Raw genomic sequence first — 19,013 nt, forward strand, 5'->3', positions numbered from 1 at the left:
GCTCTAAAAACCAATGGAAGAAATCTTTAACATCAGTGTTCCTCTATAAAGCGAGGGAATTTCCAATTAAGTTTCTGGACTGATTCCCTTGCATCTGCCCTGCATAATAAGTTCAAATGTTCTCTACATGCTGAAGACTGTATAGGTTTAAAATAGTCTTTTCTCATCCAGAAAGCCTTCATGCAAAGGAAGCCTGGAACATGTTCAGCACAGGCTAGCAGTGCCACGCTGACTTGTTCCCACTCTAACATGGGCTACTGGTCAAAGGGGAGAAATACAGCACTGTCATTCCCTCCACAGAAATATCTAACTGGATAATTTGGACATGTGGTGAAAGTTATTTACTTATTTTCAAAAGGTGCCTCAAGTTATGACTATTAAATCCATAAGTAAACTCTAATTTCTGGTCTGGATTATAGGAATGCAGAGCTTCTCACACCTCTTAGTGCTGTTGAGAGTCTTATCTTTGATTTCAGAGAGCTTTGATCAGGCCCATGTAAAGCTAAGCCACTTTGGAATCACTGCACAAGTGTTAACTAACAATCTGCAAGGACAGAACATCAGCCCACTTCAGTATGGCCCTAAAAGAAGTATATCTGCAGAGGAAAACTGACTGACATTACTTTTTAAAGGAAAACCTGAGAAATAAACAATGCCTGAAAATGTGCCTATTAGGGGACAGATCCACATCTTATTCCAATTGGATTCCCCGAAGACAATAAAGCTATATTAATTTTCAACAGCAAAGAATTGGCCTTTTCTTAAAAAAATTGACATGGACTCATCTAAATCTTGGACTGCCATTTGCATTAAACCTGGGAAAGTATTGCATTCCCCTTTTCAGTGTTTTTTTGGTCTACATTAGATAAAGAAGGGGACCTTTCAGCCAATCGAGCAATAGAGAAAATTTCCAGATGAGCATCATTAATAACAGATAGGATTTTCAATAACTGAACTTGAGTAGGAGCACAAGTCCTATTAAAAAAATGTGGAAAACCAGTATCCAGAGCGCTTCCAGTGTCTGCTGGAACTCCTCAAAATAAGTTTTCACAAGATCAAATTTTTTAAAAAAGTTCAGGACTTCTACCAAAAATCAGTTTGGCTGATAATTTAGTGGGAAACAAGCCCCACTGAAGAGAACTTTCCTGTTTGTCAACACATTGATCTCCTACATTTTGTTTGCATTGTCCTGGAAGGACTGGACATACAGCACTGTAGGACAAATACTGAACATTATTTTATATAAGCAAGACAATGCTCATATAAAGCTTTAGCATAAACATCAGGTAAAGAGATTTACCAAAGTGGTTTTTACTGTAAAATATCGATATTTTTGTTGCCAAAAAAGTCAAAAAATGACTTCTTCCCACTTGTATAACAATAAGGTTTGATAGGTAGAATGTATGAAATATACAGTAGCTATCTAAGCTTACAGTATGTGGAATGTAATTATCCAGAAAGTGAAATATGTATAAAAATAGGTAAAATTCCTACAATATTTGTATTGAATTATAATTCCTCCTGACAGGAAGGTTACAACAGGTCTACAGTATATGTATGAAATGTTTGTTCATAAAGTTAAAAAACATCATTACCTTACTGAAGAACAGATTAAATGTAGGAATGCATAACCAGAACTGACTCTCAATTCTGCTTAGCTGGTGCAAATCTACCGAGAACCATCATCCTTTCTGCACAAAACAAAACCAACCTCTAATTTGAGAGTTGGGGTTTTTCTTGTTTTGTTTGGTTTTGTTTGTCATTGAGGGGCCAGACTGAAGTTTATGAAAGAATTTCCTCTGGAAGTGGAAGTACGTTGTTTAATATTTTTTTTTCCCTATCTCCACTTTGTTTACTGACAGCAGTCACCCACCTTTTAAAATGATTATTGCCTGACATTACATGGAGCTTTTACTGCTTGTTCAGAACACGGCAGTGAAATAGAAAGAACCTCCAACTCCCCTGTCATGACCCAGTTCTGGGCTTGTGCTTTTTTGACGAGTCTTTGATCTGCAGCAGGCCTCATAGGCTAGTCTCCCGGAGGAACATAGTGCCAATGTTGTAAGAAACCTTTCTCACTCTGGCAGATGTGATGGAGGGTTTTGGTGGCTTCTGACCACTTCTGACCTCAAGGAAGTAACAGATCCCAGGAATTTCCTTTGGAAAGTTTTCTGGAAGCTCTTCACGGGAACGAGGGATAAAAATAAAATTTTCTTCCTTTTTCAAAAGCCTAGAAAAAAATCAAAACAGAGAAATATAAGAAACTCTAAAACATGGTCCAGAAAGATGTCTTTGGAAGAGATTTATCCTATGTGGTCCCAAATAAAAAATGAGTTAAAAGTATTATGCAACATCTAAAAAAATCCTAAGCCAGGATCCTTAGCTGATACATACGAACTTAACAGCATCAACTTCACGGAGCTTTGTTGATTGAGATCAGCTGAGGAGATGGCCCAAATAATCACATTCTCTGAAAATCAGTGTCAGCATTCAGCAAGTCATGTACCACAAAGGGAACCAAATTCATAATGATCATTATCCATTACGCACCATTTGGTTCACTTAAAACACTCCAGTCTGGCCAGTTGTGCAAAAATGACTATTTCAGAGTGACAACTACCACCAGATCTCCTGTGGGAAAGTAGGTATGAAGGTGGTAGTGCTTGGGAGTTCTCACAGGTAGAAGCAGGGTGGTCAGTTTGTGCCCTTCTCATACTCAGTAGGATTGTATTTCATAAATTAGGTTCAAATACAGCAAATCAAATCTGACATTATTCATCAAAAGTACCCATGAGTTTAATCTGGGCCACCTGGCTGGGGTCAAAAAGGGATACAAGTTCACGGAAGCCATGAAGCCATCATTCAGCCATGCCCACACAAGTGGTACAACATCACAGACCTGACTATACTGCCTTTTGCCATTTGTCATCTTCCTCCATAGTGGAGAAATCTCTGCCTGGCTACATCTGAAAGTTTAGGGCGTCTTTATCAAGTATCTTCCCTGAAACTAGTTGGACCTGTAAAACAAAAAAAATAACTACACATTTTCTTTCTGTTTCCAGCAAATTAAGTTAGGGGTACTCAGACCCTTGCAGTGTTGAAAAGAGCAGTTTTGAGGTAGTGGTAAATTCTGAGCACAGTTGGCTATACAAAAGCATCTTTTCCCCTCCCAAGATATTTATTCTTTCTCTCCATCAGTCTTATTTGAAGCTCAAAAACATCAGTGAGAAGAACCTATTGTAATAGGTTGTTTATTTAATGTCTCTAGAGCTGATTTCTGGGAAGTAAATGAATGAATGAATCCTGTTGCCTTGAGAATTTTCCAGGATTCTCAGCACATGTAATGGCACTTCCTTTACTGAATATTTTTCGTGGGTTTTGGCTGAGACAATCTGTGTGACCTCAATGAAATATAAAGGCATTTTCTTCCCAGCTTTTAAATAATCAGTTGGTTATAAATCCAACAATGTTTTTTGCCTTTGAACTTCCGTGGTGGTCTTTGTTTAGCATGCAGTTTGAATGTCATAATCTAGTTTCCAGATTGTCAATTTTATGATCAAAATACTGTAATCTTTTCTAAATCGCATGAGAGTTTGCAGAGGCCTCTACTGAGAAGTTTCTCTCTTTTCACCTCTGCAATGCTTGAAGTAAATATTTTGCGTTTTCAAACGACAGGCTTAATACACTGAAATAACCCTTTGCTGCTTCCCAAACTAGATTTCTGCAAGCAATAGTTGAACTCTTAGAACTTTCTGAACTAAATCTGTAAGTTTTCACTGCACTCATTCTTCCCCAAAATGGCTATTCACTAAGGAGCATCTGACCTTAATAAAAATCAATGGTTTCCTTCTCAGAGCCTAACATTATCTAATTGCAATGACAGTTATACAAGTCTGAAACTGTTAAAAAATATATATACTCTTTGATTCAGTTCAGGCTGCCACTGAGTTTAGTTGCTGTTTCACACTAGTTTCCTCATAGAACAAAAGTGCAAGATATTAATTAAAGGCCTTCTTTTCACCTCTTTTGTGAATTGTAACTTGGTTGCAATGAAATCCTCTGAGAGTATCAAAGGTGCCAGGAGTGATGGGTGACCAACCAATTAGTCCTTTGGAAATTCCTCCACCACTGTGGCTTGTGATAGACTCCACATCCCTATATTAGGTGCATTGTTTCAATCAGCCCCTCACCCTCAGAAATTGTCTAGCTGACCTTTATTGGGATAACATTTCAGCTCCCAAGACAGCATGGAAGGAAACAGTCTTTACCAAATGCCAGTGGAAGCTACTTATGATCATATTCTATCCCACTTACTTTAGTTTATACTTTAAAGAAAAAAAATTATTTACTGGCTCTTGTAATAATACTATTAGAAAGACTTTAATCAGGACAAAAATGGCATCTTGTTAGCATTCTCTTAAAGAACAGGTTCTTCAGATTCCTTAAATATATTGGTCCTGACACTTGGTTTCCCAGGCTGACAATGAGATCATGGTTCAGAAATTGCCTCTGATTTCTTATAGCTTTGTGTATATACTAAAGAAATAAGTTATCTGCTAATCCTCAGTGCTTATCAGTGAGGACATTTTTCTGCAGGAATCTTCCCTCCTATATTTAGGCCATTCATGATGTTAAAAAGAAAACACTTGCGGTTGATGGCCATGGCCCAGATCTACAGCCCTAAGTATTTTGTCTTCCTTTTCAGGGGTACAAAGAACCCCAAAAGATACTTCTGCCAAGCAGCAAGATGAATAGTGCAGATCCTAAGTGCGGGCAAGGCCAAGCCACACAATCAGTTTTCACATTTCCCCTCTGGCTCAGGGGAAAAGCCAGTGTAAAACTTGCTGCTCTGGAGGGTTTCCTGGGTGGTGGCACCCAGTTCTGGTTGTTTGTCTCACCTTGTGGACCATTCTCAGAACATTTTGTTGTGACCAAGTTCTGAAAGTTTGAGAGCACAATCTATCCTGAGAGCACAATTTATCCTTCATCTTCAGGAAATTATATGGCAGTTTAATCTCTACATAAAATGTCCCCAGATTGTCCCATAGTCATAGAGTTTAAGTTGAAGTTACCAGCCTCCGCAGTTCAAGAATATGCATATAAACAACTAGTCTGAAAATATTCCAAAGCATTTATCTCACCTGTATTTCCTGCATCATTTCTGTGTATTTCCCTTAACAGCACTATTGCAAGGGATATTTTATAGTAGGTTATTCACAGGCTCAAAATTCTGGGTTCCACTCAAGAGGATGGATATACAATTTACCATTCAGTGCTTAAACTGTGAGGGGCAGGCTACCTAAGCATTCCAATAAATTGCCTGGAACTAGGTCTGCCCTCAGCTTGTCTTCTTTGTTGATGTTTCAGGGGAGGAAGAATTTCTTAAACACTGATTTGTAGTTGATTAACTTTGACAGCTTCCCTTCCTATCCTGAGATCTTCCAGAACTGTTTAAATTTTTGTTGTAGCCCTTCCCTGGTGGAAATGCTGTTGCTTTTAGACAAAAAGAGATGGTATCTGATAATTATCCCATTTATTTTTTCATTTTCAGTTCCTTCATTTAAAAAAAAAAGAAAGGTTTCAGTATGGAAACAGAAAATGTGGTTATTTCCTAGTGGAAACAAGAAGCATTTCAAGGTCAGGAGGTCTGTGTGTGAATGAAAATTGGGATCACACTTAGTGGGAACCTTGAAGAAGCTTTTAAAAGCTGTAGCTCTTTTTTGCACAGATGAAATGATAGGGTAATTATATTTCAAACTGTTTTGGCAAGAAACAGTCACATCTTCATCAGTGAGTTCCTATATTCAGAAAATGAACTAACAAAGTTTTGTTACTACGGAATTATTTGTTGCAAGGCGCTCTATGCTGAGTACATGCTTTCCACAATGATCCTTACTCTCTCCATGCCCATTGGAAAGCTATTTCACCTCTTTATCTCTCCACCTCTGAGTTGTCAGACCTTTGTACTTATCACTGGATGCTGTGAAGATTAATTAATACTTGTACAAAAAAAGTATCTCTGCTTGCCCTCAGGCTCAGCAGGAAGGATAGTTGCAAATATTTTATGATTTATTTTTTTTGTGAAAAGTGGGCTAACCTGCTCCATTCCTTTCCAAACAAGACACAGTCATGAACTGAAGGATCTGTCCAAAGGGAGGAATAAGATGGTGAGAGGAGCAGCCATTTAGCAGCCTGGTGTAGCAACTCCTTTGGAAATACAAAAGTGCAACTCCTTGGGAAACAGAAAAGACAATCTTCCTTGAGAACTGTATTTCCACAGCTAAAGGAATAAATTATTACCACATGTGCTAACTCAACTCTAGCTGCTTTGAGAAACAGCAATGCTGAGGAAGCACTTGCCTAGCTTCAGCTTGCTGTAATACTTTGAGTTCCACCATGGGCTTCAGAGGACACATTGCCCGTACAGTGTCTGGAAACCTTTGAAATCTCCTGCCCACTGCTGTGACTAGTGCTTGCTGGACATGGACATGGCTAGTACAGGTTGCCACATCCCAGCAAACTTGGCAAATCTCAGCAAATGCCAGCAGGTTTGTTTGGCTGCAGGAGCCTGGCACACGGCATAGTTTGTAGTGGTCAGGGGCCTGTCTTTTCTCTTGCCCTTTACACCAGGCTTGTCTTAAAAGTCACCTTCAGACCACGCAGTCAGGCCAAATCCTTCCAGAGTCAACAGACAGTAAGGAGCAAGCAAGAGATCCCAGTGGTGATGCAGCCCGACCTCAGCCAGGCTCCTCCTCTTGCTTGCCAAGCTGGCCACTCACTGTCTCCTGACCACAGGAGGAGTTCAGGAGTATCAGCCTCCCCAGAACAAAGCACAGCATCTCCACCTGCCTGCACGCTTTGCTCCCCTCTGTCTTCCTCAGGCCCTCCACAAAATGTACAGTGGATATACTTTACATCACAGTTCCTGAGATAAGTGCCATAAATTGAGATGCATATATGTATATAAAATATGTATTATATAACAACCTTCAGACACATGTTCATATCTAATGAGATATGAAACTAATTACAGTATTTGCTGCTTCAATAAACTATGTAACAGGAATGTAATATTCAAGTAAGGTATTAACAACAATATTTATTCAGCTTCGGTTTTGCATACGTATACATTTTAACCTCTATGTAATGCATTTCCACATATCCTAAATAAAAGTCATTTTATGATAGGATTTGGCAATTTGCTGAATGAGAGTTAAAAAAAGCACCCACTGAGAACTGAACTTCACTGTAAACTTCCTCTAGGAAAATTGTTTTGTATAGACCAAAATTTGAACAATATTTCTAAAAGAAATGCAATGCACTACAATATATGAGAATATTCACTGCCTTTCTAAATACAGTAAGCACCAAGCAAAGCAAAGTGGCCAGGTCAAGTTTCCATAAATGTTACCTTTCACAGGGATAGCTATCAACAAAAGAAAAGGTTCATTCTTCCCTAACTCTTAAAGAACTGTAAAAACTGTAGTTAACCTTGTTCACATCCACCTATTAATTGGTACAGTTAGGAAAATTTAATTAAAGGTTATCAGAAGACTGTCTCCTAGACAGTCCTAGCTAGATTGCTAAGCCCTTCCTCTGTGGCAACAAGTGTTGGTCATTTTACCAGCTGGGTATCCGGTTTGATAACATATGCCAGCTCATTTGTTTCCATATGAATTCAGATGATAAATCATTATGGCACTCATTAGAAATATTGGTAGGTTGCTCATAAAATACGCTGTATAAAGATATGAATTTGCTATTATAATGCCAAAAATCAGTGCACTTGGTCCTAAATTTTAGTGGCTTTGAACTTCTCCCTCAGTTTCTGTACATGGTAGGAAGACCAGGAGACTGAAAAAAACCTGACTATGTCTGGATCTAATTAATTTCACATTGTACTTCATTATTTTTTAAACTATGGAAGTTTGTGTATTTGTGTTTTTCCTTCATACAGATCAATTGTAATAAGATTACGAAAGGACCATCCATGAATTTTTAATGCAATATATTGTATACCACATGCAGCTCAGCATGGTGAGTGTCTATCACTGACCTTTAATACTTTTATTTCTCACCTACCTAAGCAGAAGGAATACTGAGTCTCTGCTCTCTGTTTGCGAGGTTAGAAAACTAGGCTCAGTGAATAGGATTGTGCCAGCACTAGTAAAAGGCCCCGGGCTTTGCATTGATCTAACAGTGCTGGCCCAAGGACTTGTCTGGATTTGTCCAGGCGTGAGGTTTTTGTAGTTTTAGCAGTTGTCTAGCAGTCAGATGACTACTGCTTAAATATGTTTTAAGTTTAATTCAGCTGTGTGGAATTGTGGTGTAACATATACTGTTAACTGACAGTGATCTAACACGGAGTTATCCTGTGTAGAGTGAACTACCTGTGAACCTTGAATAAAAATGTAGTGCCATGAAGAACAAGCACGGACAGGCAGCAGAGGCCCAAGGATCGTAATCACAAATCACAGTGACTATAAGGGTGCAGCCTCGTGGACGCAGATGACACTGGGAACAGAAAAACAAGGATAAACCAGTGCATTTTGACTAGACTTCAATGCTTTAATTAGACTAACAATGATTTTTTGTGTCCATGTATAAGCTGTGTTCCCTTTCTGTCCGTAACTAAATTGCCTGTCCACCAATATGTCTCATGAAAGCATACATGGAAAATTCACCAATATAAAAAGAAATTTTTTTTAAAGGATGCTCAGAAATAGTATTTAAAATAATCTGAAAAGGCTCTTGGAGAGCAAATCCATTTGTTTGTCCATTTGAGGCAGAAAAATATAGATAGATATAGATATAGACATAGACATAGATATAGATATAAATATAGATATAGATATAGATACAGATATAGATATAGATATAGATATAGATATAACCTGTAGGAAAAATTACATATAAATAAATAAATAAATAAATAAGACTAGGGAAAATGTGACCCCCCTCTGGAAGGAAATGGGAGACCTGGTTACCTGGGATATGGAGAAGGCTGAGGTACTCAACAACTTTTTTGCCTCAGTCTTCACCGGCAAGTGCTCAAGCCACACTGCCCAAGTCGCAGAAGGCAAAGGCAGGGATTGGGAGAATGAAGAACCACCCACTGTAGGAGAAGATCAGGTTCGAGACCATCTAAGGAACCTGAAGGTGCACAAGTCCGTGGGACCTGATGAGATGCATCTGCAGGTCCTGAGGGAACTGGCAGATGAAGTTGCTAAGCCACTATGCATCATATTTGAGAAGTCGTGGCAGTCCAGTGAAGTTCCTGCTGACTGGAAAAGGGGAAACATAACCCCCATTTTTAAAAAGGGAGAAAAGACCCAGGGAACTACAGGCCAGTCAGTCTCACCTTTGTGCCTGGCAAGATCATGGAGCAGATCCTCCTGGAAACTATGCTAAGGCACATGGAAAACAAGGAGGTGATTGGTGACAGCCACCATGGCTTCACTAAGGGCAAATTGTGCCTGACAAATTTGGTGGCCTTCTACAATGGGGTTGCAGCATTGGTGGATATGGGAAATGTAACTGACATCATCTACCCGGACTTGTGCAAAACATTTGACACTGTCCCACACAACATCCTCATCTCTAAATTGGAGAGACATGGATTTGACAGGTAGACCACTCAGTGGATAAGGAATTGGCTGATGATTGCACTCAAAGAGTTGTGGTCAGCAGCTCAATGTCTAAGTGGTGACCAGTGACGAGCAGCGTTCCTCAGGGATCGGTATCGGGACCGGTGCTGTTTAACATCTTTGTCGCCAACATGGACAGTGGGACTGACTGCACCTTTGCAAGTTTGCCAACAACACTAAGCTGTGTGGTGCGGTCGACACGCTGGAGGGAAGAGATGCCATCCAGAGGCATCTTGACAGGCTCAAGAAGTGGGCCTCTGCAAATCTCATGAAGTTCAACAAGGCCAAGTGCAAGGTCCTGCACCTGGGTTGGGGCAATCGCAAGTACAAATACAGGCTGGGAGGAGAATGGATTGAGAACATGCCTGAGGAGAAGGACTTGGCGGTGTTGGTTGACGAGAAGCTCAACATAAGCTGGCAATGCGCGCTTGCAGCCCAGAAAGCCAACCATATCCTGGGCTGCATCAAAAGAAGTGTGACCAGCAGGTCGAGGGAGGTGATTCTACCCCTCTACTCCACTCTTATGAGACCCCACCCGGAGTACTGTGTCCAGCTCTGGGGCCCCCAACATAAGAAGGACATGGACCTGGTGGAGCAAGTCCAGAGGAGGGCCACAAAGGGCTGGAGCACCTCTCCTATGAAGACAGGCTGAGACAGTTGGGGTTGTTCAGCCTGGAGAAGAGAAGGTTCCGGGGACACCTTCTAGCAGCCTTCCAGTACCTGAAGGGGGCCTACAAGAAAGCTGGAGAGGGACTTTTTGCAAGGGCATGTAGTGCTAGGACATGGGGTAATGGTTTTAAGCTGAAAGAGAATAGATTTTTATTAGATATAAGGAAGAAATTCTTCACCATGAGGATGGTGAGGCACTGGAACAGGTTGCCCAGAGAAGTTGTGGATGCCCCAACCCTGGAAGTGTTTGAGGCCAGGTTGGATGGGGCTTTGAGCAACCTGGTCTAGTGGAAGGTGTTCCTGCCCATGGCAGGGGGATTGGAACTGAACTAGATGACCTTTAAGGTCCCTTCCAACCCAAACCATTCTATGATACAGATATAACCTGTAGGGATAAAAAATTGATGGAAAAAATATATAAGAAGTTTATAGAAATGCATAGTTTTAATTTAAAATCCCAATAGAGAGAGAGGTGTATACATCCTTCTTAGTTATCTAAAAGCAAAAGTTCTTCCATACAACACTCTGTGAGATAAATGTTAAAACCCTATTCAAATTCTGCAGGTTTTAATCAATTTTAAAGGTGATCTAGGCAAGTGAACCAGCAGTGACCTCATCCAGCTCAATAAGGAAGTACGCTTGGTTGCTCTCTCTCCTAAATCAGATAAGGATGCGGGATACAGGCTGTTCATCTTTGCCTAAGCTCAGGTCCCAGATCTATTGCCCTGCATGTGATAATGGAAAGTATCTGTACCCAACTCTTGATGCCAGAAACACCTTCTTCATAAAGTAAATACCTGCTGGAAAAGACCAGAGGTGGAAAGAAGAGGAAAAAGATAATTTCTTTTTAAATACAGTTATTTGACAAACAGCAACAATTATGTTTACCTGCTTTTCATAACTGCTTAGAGATCCCAAGGCATTACATTGTAATACTATTAGGAAACCAGGATGAATGTATGTATATTATATTTATCTGATAAACATCATTATTAAAGGCTGAAACAAAGAATTAAAAAATATTTAATCTCTCTTCTGTGCTGAAGAAGAGTTTCATAAATCACATTGTGCTTCCTTCCTGAATATGGAAAATAGGGTAATTTTATTCAATTCAGGATAAGGTAGATGAATTAAATAAACCTTGAGCTGGATTTTCCAGCTTACTAAAGGAACAGAGAATGTGTTATTCTTCTCCTATTCCTTCCCGGTTACATGTTTAAACATGGACCAGCCTGGGATTCTCTACTCCCTCTCCAGTTTCCACATTCCACTGGATGTTTTACCAGTGCTGTTCCAGTGCTTTCATTTTACAATGCTCAGTGATTCAAAGCAAATGAAATGAAGCTCTGTCATTCTTCAGTCAAAAGACCTGCTGAGTCAAGAGAACAAGATATTTTTAACAGAAGTGAGCTCTTATCCCCAACAGATTGAAAGGCCACCTTTGTAAAAGGGGCTGCTTCATACTGCAGAGCTCTGCCCAAGCAGGTGTAACTGGAGGAAAGCTGCCCCAGGTTCACTGCTGCTGCTAGGCAACACCACATCTTATAGTTGTAATTTTAGACTCTGATTCTTACATAGGCAGATTATGGGCTCGCAGGGAAGTGTCTGAAACCAATAATAGGCATTCTGAAGTGTGATTATAATTTGAATGCTGGTGATGCTTTCTAATGTATAATCTGTATTGTAAAATGAAAGCTGATAAGTATTAGACATGTTTCCAGTATCTGCATGCTTTGTAAGCACAAAACTTGTATCAGAATTTTCATCAGGGGGCATGGTAGACACAAACACATAATCATAAATGCCAGTAGTTTTAATTAATTGAAAATTTTGTTATTTTCATACTGACTGCAGAATTATCTACTTTGGAAAACATTGCTTCTTAGAGAATAAAAATATTAACTGAGTACACAGCAGCACAGAATGATCAAATAGGAGCATTTGATGGAATATAAGGTCAAAACTATGAAGACATTTCAGTTTGTGATGAATCACGAACTGATTTGTGATTTGTACACAGCAAATTATATACTGATGCAAATTGTATTTAAGAAAAGTTATATACAGATGCATCAGATCACTACTTGTTTATTTGGATAGTACCAGTACATTATGTTCAAACCTCCTAGATTACCTTCAGAAGCTCTGAATAATTCTGCCCTACAGAGTATTTTGTAACGGCAGTCTCTCCTGGCCACTGTGTCAACAGTGTCATTTGTTGACTTCTTCCCTGTCTGTTCTCATGCTTTCAACCATGCTAGAAGGTATGGTTTGAAATAGCCTTTCTAAATGGCCCCATGCACATTCATTTTATTTTCTCATATAATTTCTGAAGCATGTAAAATAAATTAGTTCCTAGCCTCTTCATCATTACTTACAGCCATTTATCTTCAATGATAACTGCCTCTCATTCAAACATACAGGGAGGTGATCATGCCTCTGTACTCAGCGCTGGTGAGGCCGCACCTCGAATACTGTGTTCAGTTTTGGGCCCCTCACTACAAGAAAGACATTGAGGTGCTGGAGCGTGTCCAGAGAAGGGCAACGAAGCTGGTGAGGGGTCTGGAACACAAGTCTTATGAGGAGCAGCTGAGGGAGCTGGGGTTGTTTAGTCTGGAGAAGAGGAGGCTGAGGGGAGACCTCATCACTCTCTGCAATTACCTGAAAGGAGGTTGCAGAGAGGTGGGTGTTGGTCTCTTCTCCCAAGTGACTAGTGACAGGACTAGAGGAAATGGCCTCAAGTTGCGCCAGGGGAGGTTCAGGCTAGATATTAGGAAAAAGTTCTTTACTGAGAGAGTAGTGAAACATTGGAATAGGCTGCCCAGGGAGGTGGTAGAGTCACCCTCCCTGGAGGTATTCAAGGAGCATGTGGATGTGGCATTGTGGGATGTAGCTTGATGGACATGGTGCTGTGTGGTGTTGGGTGGGTTGGTTTTTGGTGTGTTGTGCCTTGTTGTTGTTGTGTGGTGGTTGGCTTGCGTGTGTTTTTTGTTTTTTGTTTGGTTTTTTTTTTTTTCAGGTTGGACTTTATGATCTTACAGGTCTTTTCCAACCGTAGTGATTCTGTGATTCTGTGATTCTGTGATTCTGTGATTTTTCTTAAAATAATATGAAACCGTCTAGCTCCCAATTTCCGCTCTCAGGGACACAAACTTGAGCAACACCATAGCCCTGAGTGGAATCACACCCCTGAACCGCATTTGTGAAGCACTAAGATCTCTCTTCTGGACAAGTATGGACTGCACTTTCAGAATATCTTGAAGACCTTCTCAAGTTGGAGAACATCCCTTTATAAGAACTGTTCCTGTACAAGAAAAGTTCAGGTCCCTGTCACAGGGCCTCGGTCGCATTTTGCCAGAACCACTTACCTCCATTTGTGTAAAATTAACACCAAAGGCCCTGCTACTGTATAAGTTTTCAAAACTGGAACACAATTGGTGAACAATCTTGTGTTCACTTCTCAAACAATGTCTTAGAGGGTTTTTCCTATCCCACGGTGGAAGATCAGGAACCAAAGCCACTAGAACATTGTACCGGGAAGGTCCCAAAGACAATTGCTTTTCAAGTGACATCAAGTTCCAAACAGCAATTTCCTCTGTATTTACCAAATTTCTTTTTATTTAAATGAACAGATTTTCTATACCTGATAGTAGCTTGGGTCTGTGTCTCTCTTGCATGTTACCACACAACTGTATGAACCTGCTTCTGTGCACTTCATGATCAAAGCATATTCAGTTTTTCTGCCTCTTGTTCAGTTAGCTACATTTGCTCCATTCTGTAAATCTGATCTTGAGTGAATGGGTTCTGCAGATAAATGTAATTTTATTCACTAGTTTTAATTACTTTTAAACTTTAACTACTGACTCATTTATATCTTAGCATATCAAACACGTCAATTCTTGGATGAAGAAATTCCATTTAAAACTTTAATTTACATAGATAGATATAGGGAAAAATAAATATTCAGAGTCACAGTTCTGTATAAGAAAAAAAAAAGAAAGAAAAGCAGTATTGTTTGAGCAATTGCATACAGATTTACCACAGAGAAACAGTCCCAAAACCTGAGCAAAACCGTACTTCAGAAAATTACTTCAGATACAGAATGTCCGAAAAACAGTAAGATTGAGATTCCCTGCCAAAAAGTGAGTACACCAGTAGTAATCCAAGCAGCAGAAATTCTAGTAGTCAAGCTGTCAAATCTTAACAATAAAGAACACCTTTTTTATTTAGGAGTTGTTCCTCCTAACCTTAATCAACCCTTCTCTCTATTTGCGTTATTTCTTCAAAGACCTATGGATAACGCTTTTCCATTTTCAATCTTTTTTCTTACATTAAGAAAATGCCTCTATCAAGCGTCTCTTTACAGGGCTACATAAGAAATTTTGTCTTCAAGAAAGCATAAAAACTCTTTGAAAGCTTAGCCTTGCTGGCAAAACTAAAGACTTTCTTTTGAGCCAATGGGAATGTGCTTCTCTCCATGAACTGTGTCTAGTGGGTGGAACCCAAATCCTTAGCCTAAATCTGTAATAGTGTATAGAATTATGGTGCTATGGGAGACATCTCTCACTTCTTCTGTTACACATCATTTTAGGCAGGAATGCTTAGCCCTCCTGTTCTGCTTCCTGGCCTCCACTGCCTGACTTCTTTGGACATTCTGATGGCAAATGGAAGACTGACAGCCCCATGCAACACCTCTTTCCAGTTGTCCTGGTGCCCTGCCGACTTTCTGTTGAAGTTCATGTGTTGAGGACAGAGCATGTTACAAGATCAAACTCAAAACAAACTAAAATAAAAACAGTATAAAAAGCCTAAGAGGACTTACTGGTATGTGGTCGGACTGACATTGATGCGGCGTGGGTGGCTTCCTGACTCGAACTTGCTTGCAAGGGTGACATTGTTCCCAAAGAGACAATAACGTGGCATTCTTACACCAACAACGCCGGCCAGCACTGATCCTGAGTGAATGCCTATCCTCATCTGGAAAAATATGAGATCCATGTCAGCCTGTCTCTCTTGTGCTGCCCACGGTAATATCATTAGCACTTATTTACAAACCAGTCACAACAACCCTTTCAAAGAAATAAAAACCAAAGAAGAAATAATGAAGTGGAAGGAAACAGGCTCTCCCACTCCTCTAGCTTAAATCAGATGCAGTTAAAAAAAGAACAACAAAAACATGGTTATCTTTTTAATAAAACTATTTTCTTCTGTGTACATTTGCTGGAGACTACAGCAGTCAAAACAGGAATCACGGACAGAGTAGGATGGGATGGCCAAGAGTTACTGCAATATCAGCCATCTGATTACAGAAATAGATACATTACAGAGGGTTATCTTTGTCACTACTTCTAACAGAAGCTTTAAAGTAAGACTCAAATTTTCTCAAACAGGCAGAAAAAGTAGTAAACTGGAGTGAATGAATATGGTACTTTTATCTTCTTCTTTTTTTTTCTTCCAAAGTCCTCAATGTCTAAGGTCTTTCTCACTTTGTCATACTGAGAGATATTGCAACAGTGAAGATGCTGAAGATTAAGGCACCAATGATTTTAAAAACAATTGTATCCCCGCTCCCCAAATAAGGAGGAATAAATCCCCAGCAAATTAAAAAAACCCATGTGACTATTCCAGCAATCATCCTCTGTAACTGTCCAAGATGTGGTGATTACATTGATTTGTATCACTTAGAGTCACCATCCAAGTTTCTTTCAGAGTGAATAATCAAACAGAGAAGATTTATTCTGCATACATTTTAGCAACCAATTGTGTTTGCTGAGAAAATAATTTTTACAAATAGGAAAGTCTTTTTCTTGTTAACTTTATAACATTAAGTTATGGTTTAACCCCAGCCTGCAACTAAGCACCAGACAGCCGCTCAGTCACTCCCCCGCAGTGGGATGGGGGAGAGAAGGGTAAAAGTGAGAAAACTCATGGGTTGAGACAAAGACAGTTCAATAAGTAAAGCAAAGGCCATGCATGCAAGCAAAGCAAAACAAGGATTTCATTCACTACTCCCCATGGGCAGGCAGGTGTTCAGCCATCTCCAGGAAAGCAGGGCTCCATCACGTGTAACAGTTACTTGGGAAGACAAACGCTGTAACTCCAAATGTACCCCCTTCTTTTTTCTTTCCCCAGCCTTATATGCTGAGCATGATGTCATATGGAATATGCCTTTGGTCAGTTGGGGTCAGCTGTCCCAGCCGTGTCCCCTCCCAAACCCTTGTGCACCCCCAGCCCACTCGCTGGTGGGGTGGTGTGAGAAGCAGAAAAGGCCTTGACTCTGTGCAAGCCCTGCTCAGCAAAAACTAAAACATCCCTGTGTTATCAACACTGTTTCCAGCACAAATCCAACACACAGCCCCATACTAGCTACTGTGAAGAAAATTAACTCTGCCCCAGCCAAAACCAGCACACATTAAAAAGATTAAAGGAAGATATTTATTTCTTGTGAGGATACTCTTACTCATAGCAACTGGACTACTGCAAAATATGAGATAACGTGAAGAATATAAATAGCAGCTGCTAAAACTGAGGGTCTGATGGGGTCTGAATAAGTGACTAAACTAATACTATACTCCATATGGTCCTTTGACCTACTCAATTCAGTTATTGCACTGTGGTTTTGTCTGTCAATCTCTGTTTTTTTAATAACACAATACATATTTACTCAAATACGAATAAAAAATCATTGTTAGGATTTTTTTATGTTAAGACAAATGCCAGCACTTTATATAACCTTGGTGTCCATGAAGTTCTACAAACATGTGGGACCCCGCATTATTTCACTGACTGTAGTTCTTCCCATGTGTCCAAGACTTTTACCATGCAGCTAGGCATCCTTTTCATTTTGTTTCTGTCTTATATGTGACAGACAATGGGTATAGCATTATATCTGCTATACACTAAGCCCATGCGTAACGTAAGAACACGTCATTCTGCATTCAATGTGATAGTAGTAACAACGTTCCCACAGGCAACATAAAACCTTCAATCCTCACAATAATGCTGTTAATTACAGACTAGGATTTAAAAAAAATAATCTGTGAATAAATAGCACTTGAATTTAATTGAGCTTTCAAACCTTTAGTACAGTTTGGAAGGCAGCTAATAAAATCCTTCAAATACTCTATCCTATTGGGCTAGGATGCACCCACAGACTTGCTTTGGCTGTGAACATCTGTGCACACCCATCACACCTACATTATTTTGGGGCATGAAGATTGCCTGCTTTTGCCACAACATACATTTAAACTCCATTGTTCATTTCCAGTGAAAAAAGTGCTCCTGCACTCAAGGGAGCAAACAGCCCTTCTGCATATTAGTGAGGTCAGTACCTACCCTCAGCAAAAGATTACCAGCTGAAAGTCTTGTTCACACAACAGCAAGTATGCTGACAGCTTTCAATAAATAATAAGGAACTTACTACTTACAATGTCTTGTTTTTGTGAGATGGGAGAAGGATTCGTTATTTTGTACACAATTTTAAGAACAGAGCTAATGCTACCTATTTGTTCCACTACTACTCTGCACATTTGTTTAAGAATAATAAACCACTTGCTGTGACCTCTTCTAGGGTACATTCAATCACATGTAAAGACCAGATTGAAACTATAAGAAAAAGCACTAGCTTTGTTTTGCTGTTGGAAAGTGGAGATGAGAGTATACATTGGAGTGGAAGGAAAATCCAGTAGCAAAAAATGTACTAAGAAAATAAAATCTACTTTTGCAACATATGAAGTGAAAGCTAAAGTTGTTGTTGGTTGTTTTTATGCTTTCACTCTTGAAGTGCTTCCTTTTATGCGTCCACATAGTTTTTTATCATTCAGTGCTTCAGTGACAGAGGACTTCCAAAGGATTTGCAAATCCATCAGGATTTCCAAATTCTCAGTAGCAAAATATAGGCTGTCTTGAAGAACCCAAAACTCAATCACACAGTAAATGCTTTCAAGATCTTTCCTCATCATTGTCTTAAAAAGACACTGGGGAAATGGCCTTTGTGGTTATGACTTTTCTGCATGTGCCAAGGAAACCAGTTGCAGATGTTACACTGTCAGACGTTGAAAAAAAATACAAGCTGATATACAACCCTTAATATCAAATACTTCCCTTTGCAAGGTTAGGTGTATGAAGCTAAGGCCATGCTAACTTCCATGGAAAAACTGAGGCTGGGAGTAAAAATAAATGGATATTTAAAATTTCGTTCAGGAGGACATAGGTTAGATCTTCTGTGAACTGCTTGACTTTCAGAAGGAATAAGACAGAAGAAGAAAGGAAACGGCTTTTCTATTTAATATAGTGTGTATCTAAAGATATCTTAAAAACCCTTTTTGTGTTCTGTAGTATCCTCGATTCTTTTAAAAAACATGCTCCTATAATAAAAAAGGTAGACATTCTCACAAACACAGGTTAAACTACATAGAGCTACCAATGAGAGTGTTAAAAACTGAAGTTTTCATTGGGTGCAAGAAAGTTAATGTAGGTTTTCTCATTAAACCATACAGAAAAATGCCTGATACAACACAAAATAACACCAAGAATGGCTTGCAATAAGGCTCCACTTACGCTTCGTTATATGGTTCTTTACAAGAAAAAGCCTGCAACACTGATGCTAATGCCATGAAGTATTCCTTACTGTGATGCCTTGTATCAAGAATAACCATTATATTGGTCATATATTACCTTTTAGTGAAATATACTTTT

The 19,013-nt window shown here is 39.5% G+C and overlaps 1 protein-coding gene across 2 annotated transcripts in view; it reads right to left on the bottom strand.

Annotated features, from left to right (window-relative positions):
• Positions 1-281: 281 nt before the first annotated feature.
• GUCY1A2 (guanylate cyclase 1 soluble subunit alpha 2) overlaps positions 282-19,013 on the bottom strand; it is a 160,398-nt gene continuing 141,666 nt past the window's right edge. Inside the window, exons 7-8 of one of the 2 annotated variants that reach the window (XM_059824875.1) lie at positions 15,139-15,293; positions 282-2,230 (exon numbers count right to left, since the gene is read on the bottom strand). In XM_059824875.1, the coding sequence (XP_059680858.1) occupies positions 2,023-2,230; positions 15,139-15,293 (363 nt within the window). In that variant the 3' untranslated portion in view covers positions 282-2,022. Of the gene's footprint in view, positions 2,231-15,138; positions 15,327-19,013 lie in introns of both variants that reach the window. The other variant, XM_059824869.1, reaches the window with a different exon arrangement.

This window comes from Gavia stellata, chromosome 1 (assembly GCF_030936135.1).
Source record: "Gavia stellata isolate bGavSte3 chromosome 1, bGavSte3.hap2, whole genome shotgun sequence".
In the NCBI taxonomy this organism is placed as follows: domain Eukaryota; kingdom Metazoa; phylum Chordata; class Aves; order Gaviiformes; family Gaviidae; genus Gavia; species Gavia stellata.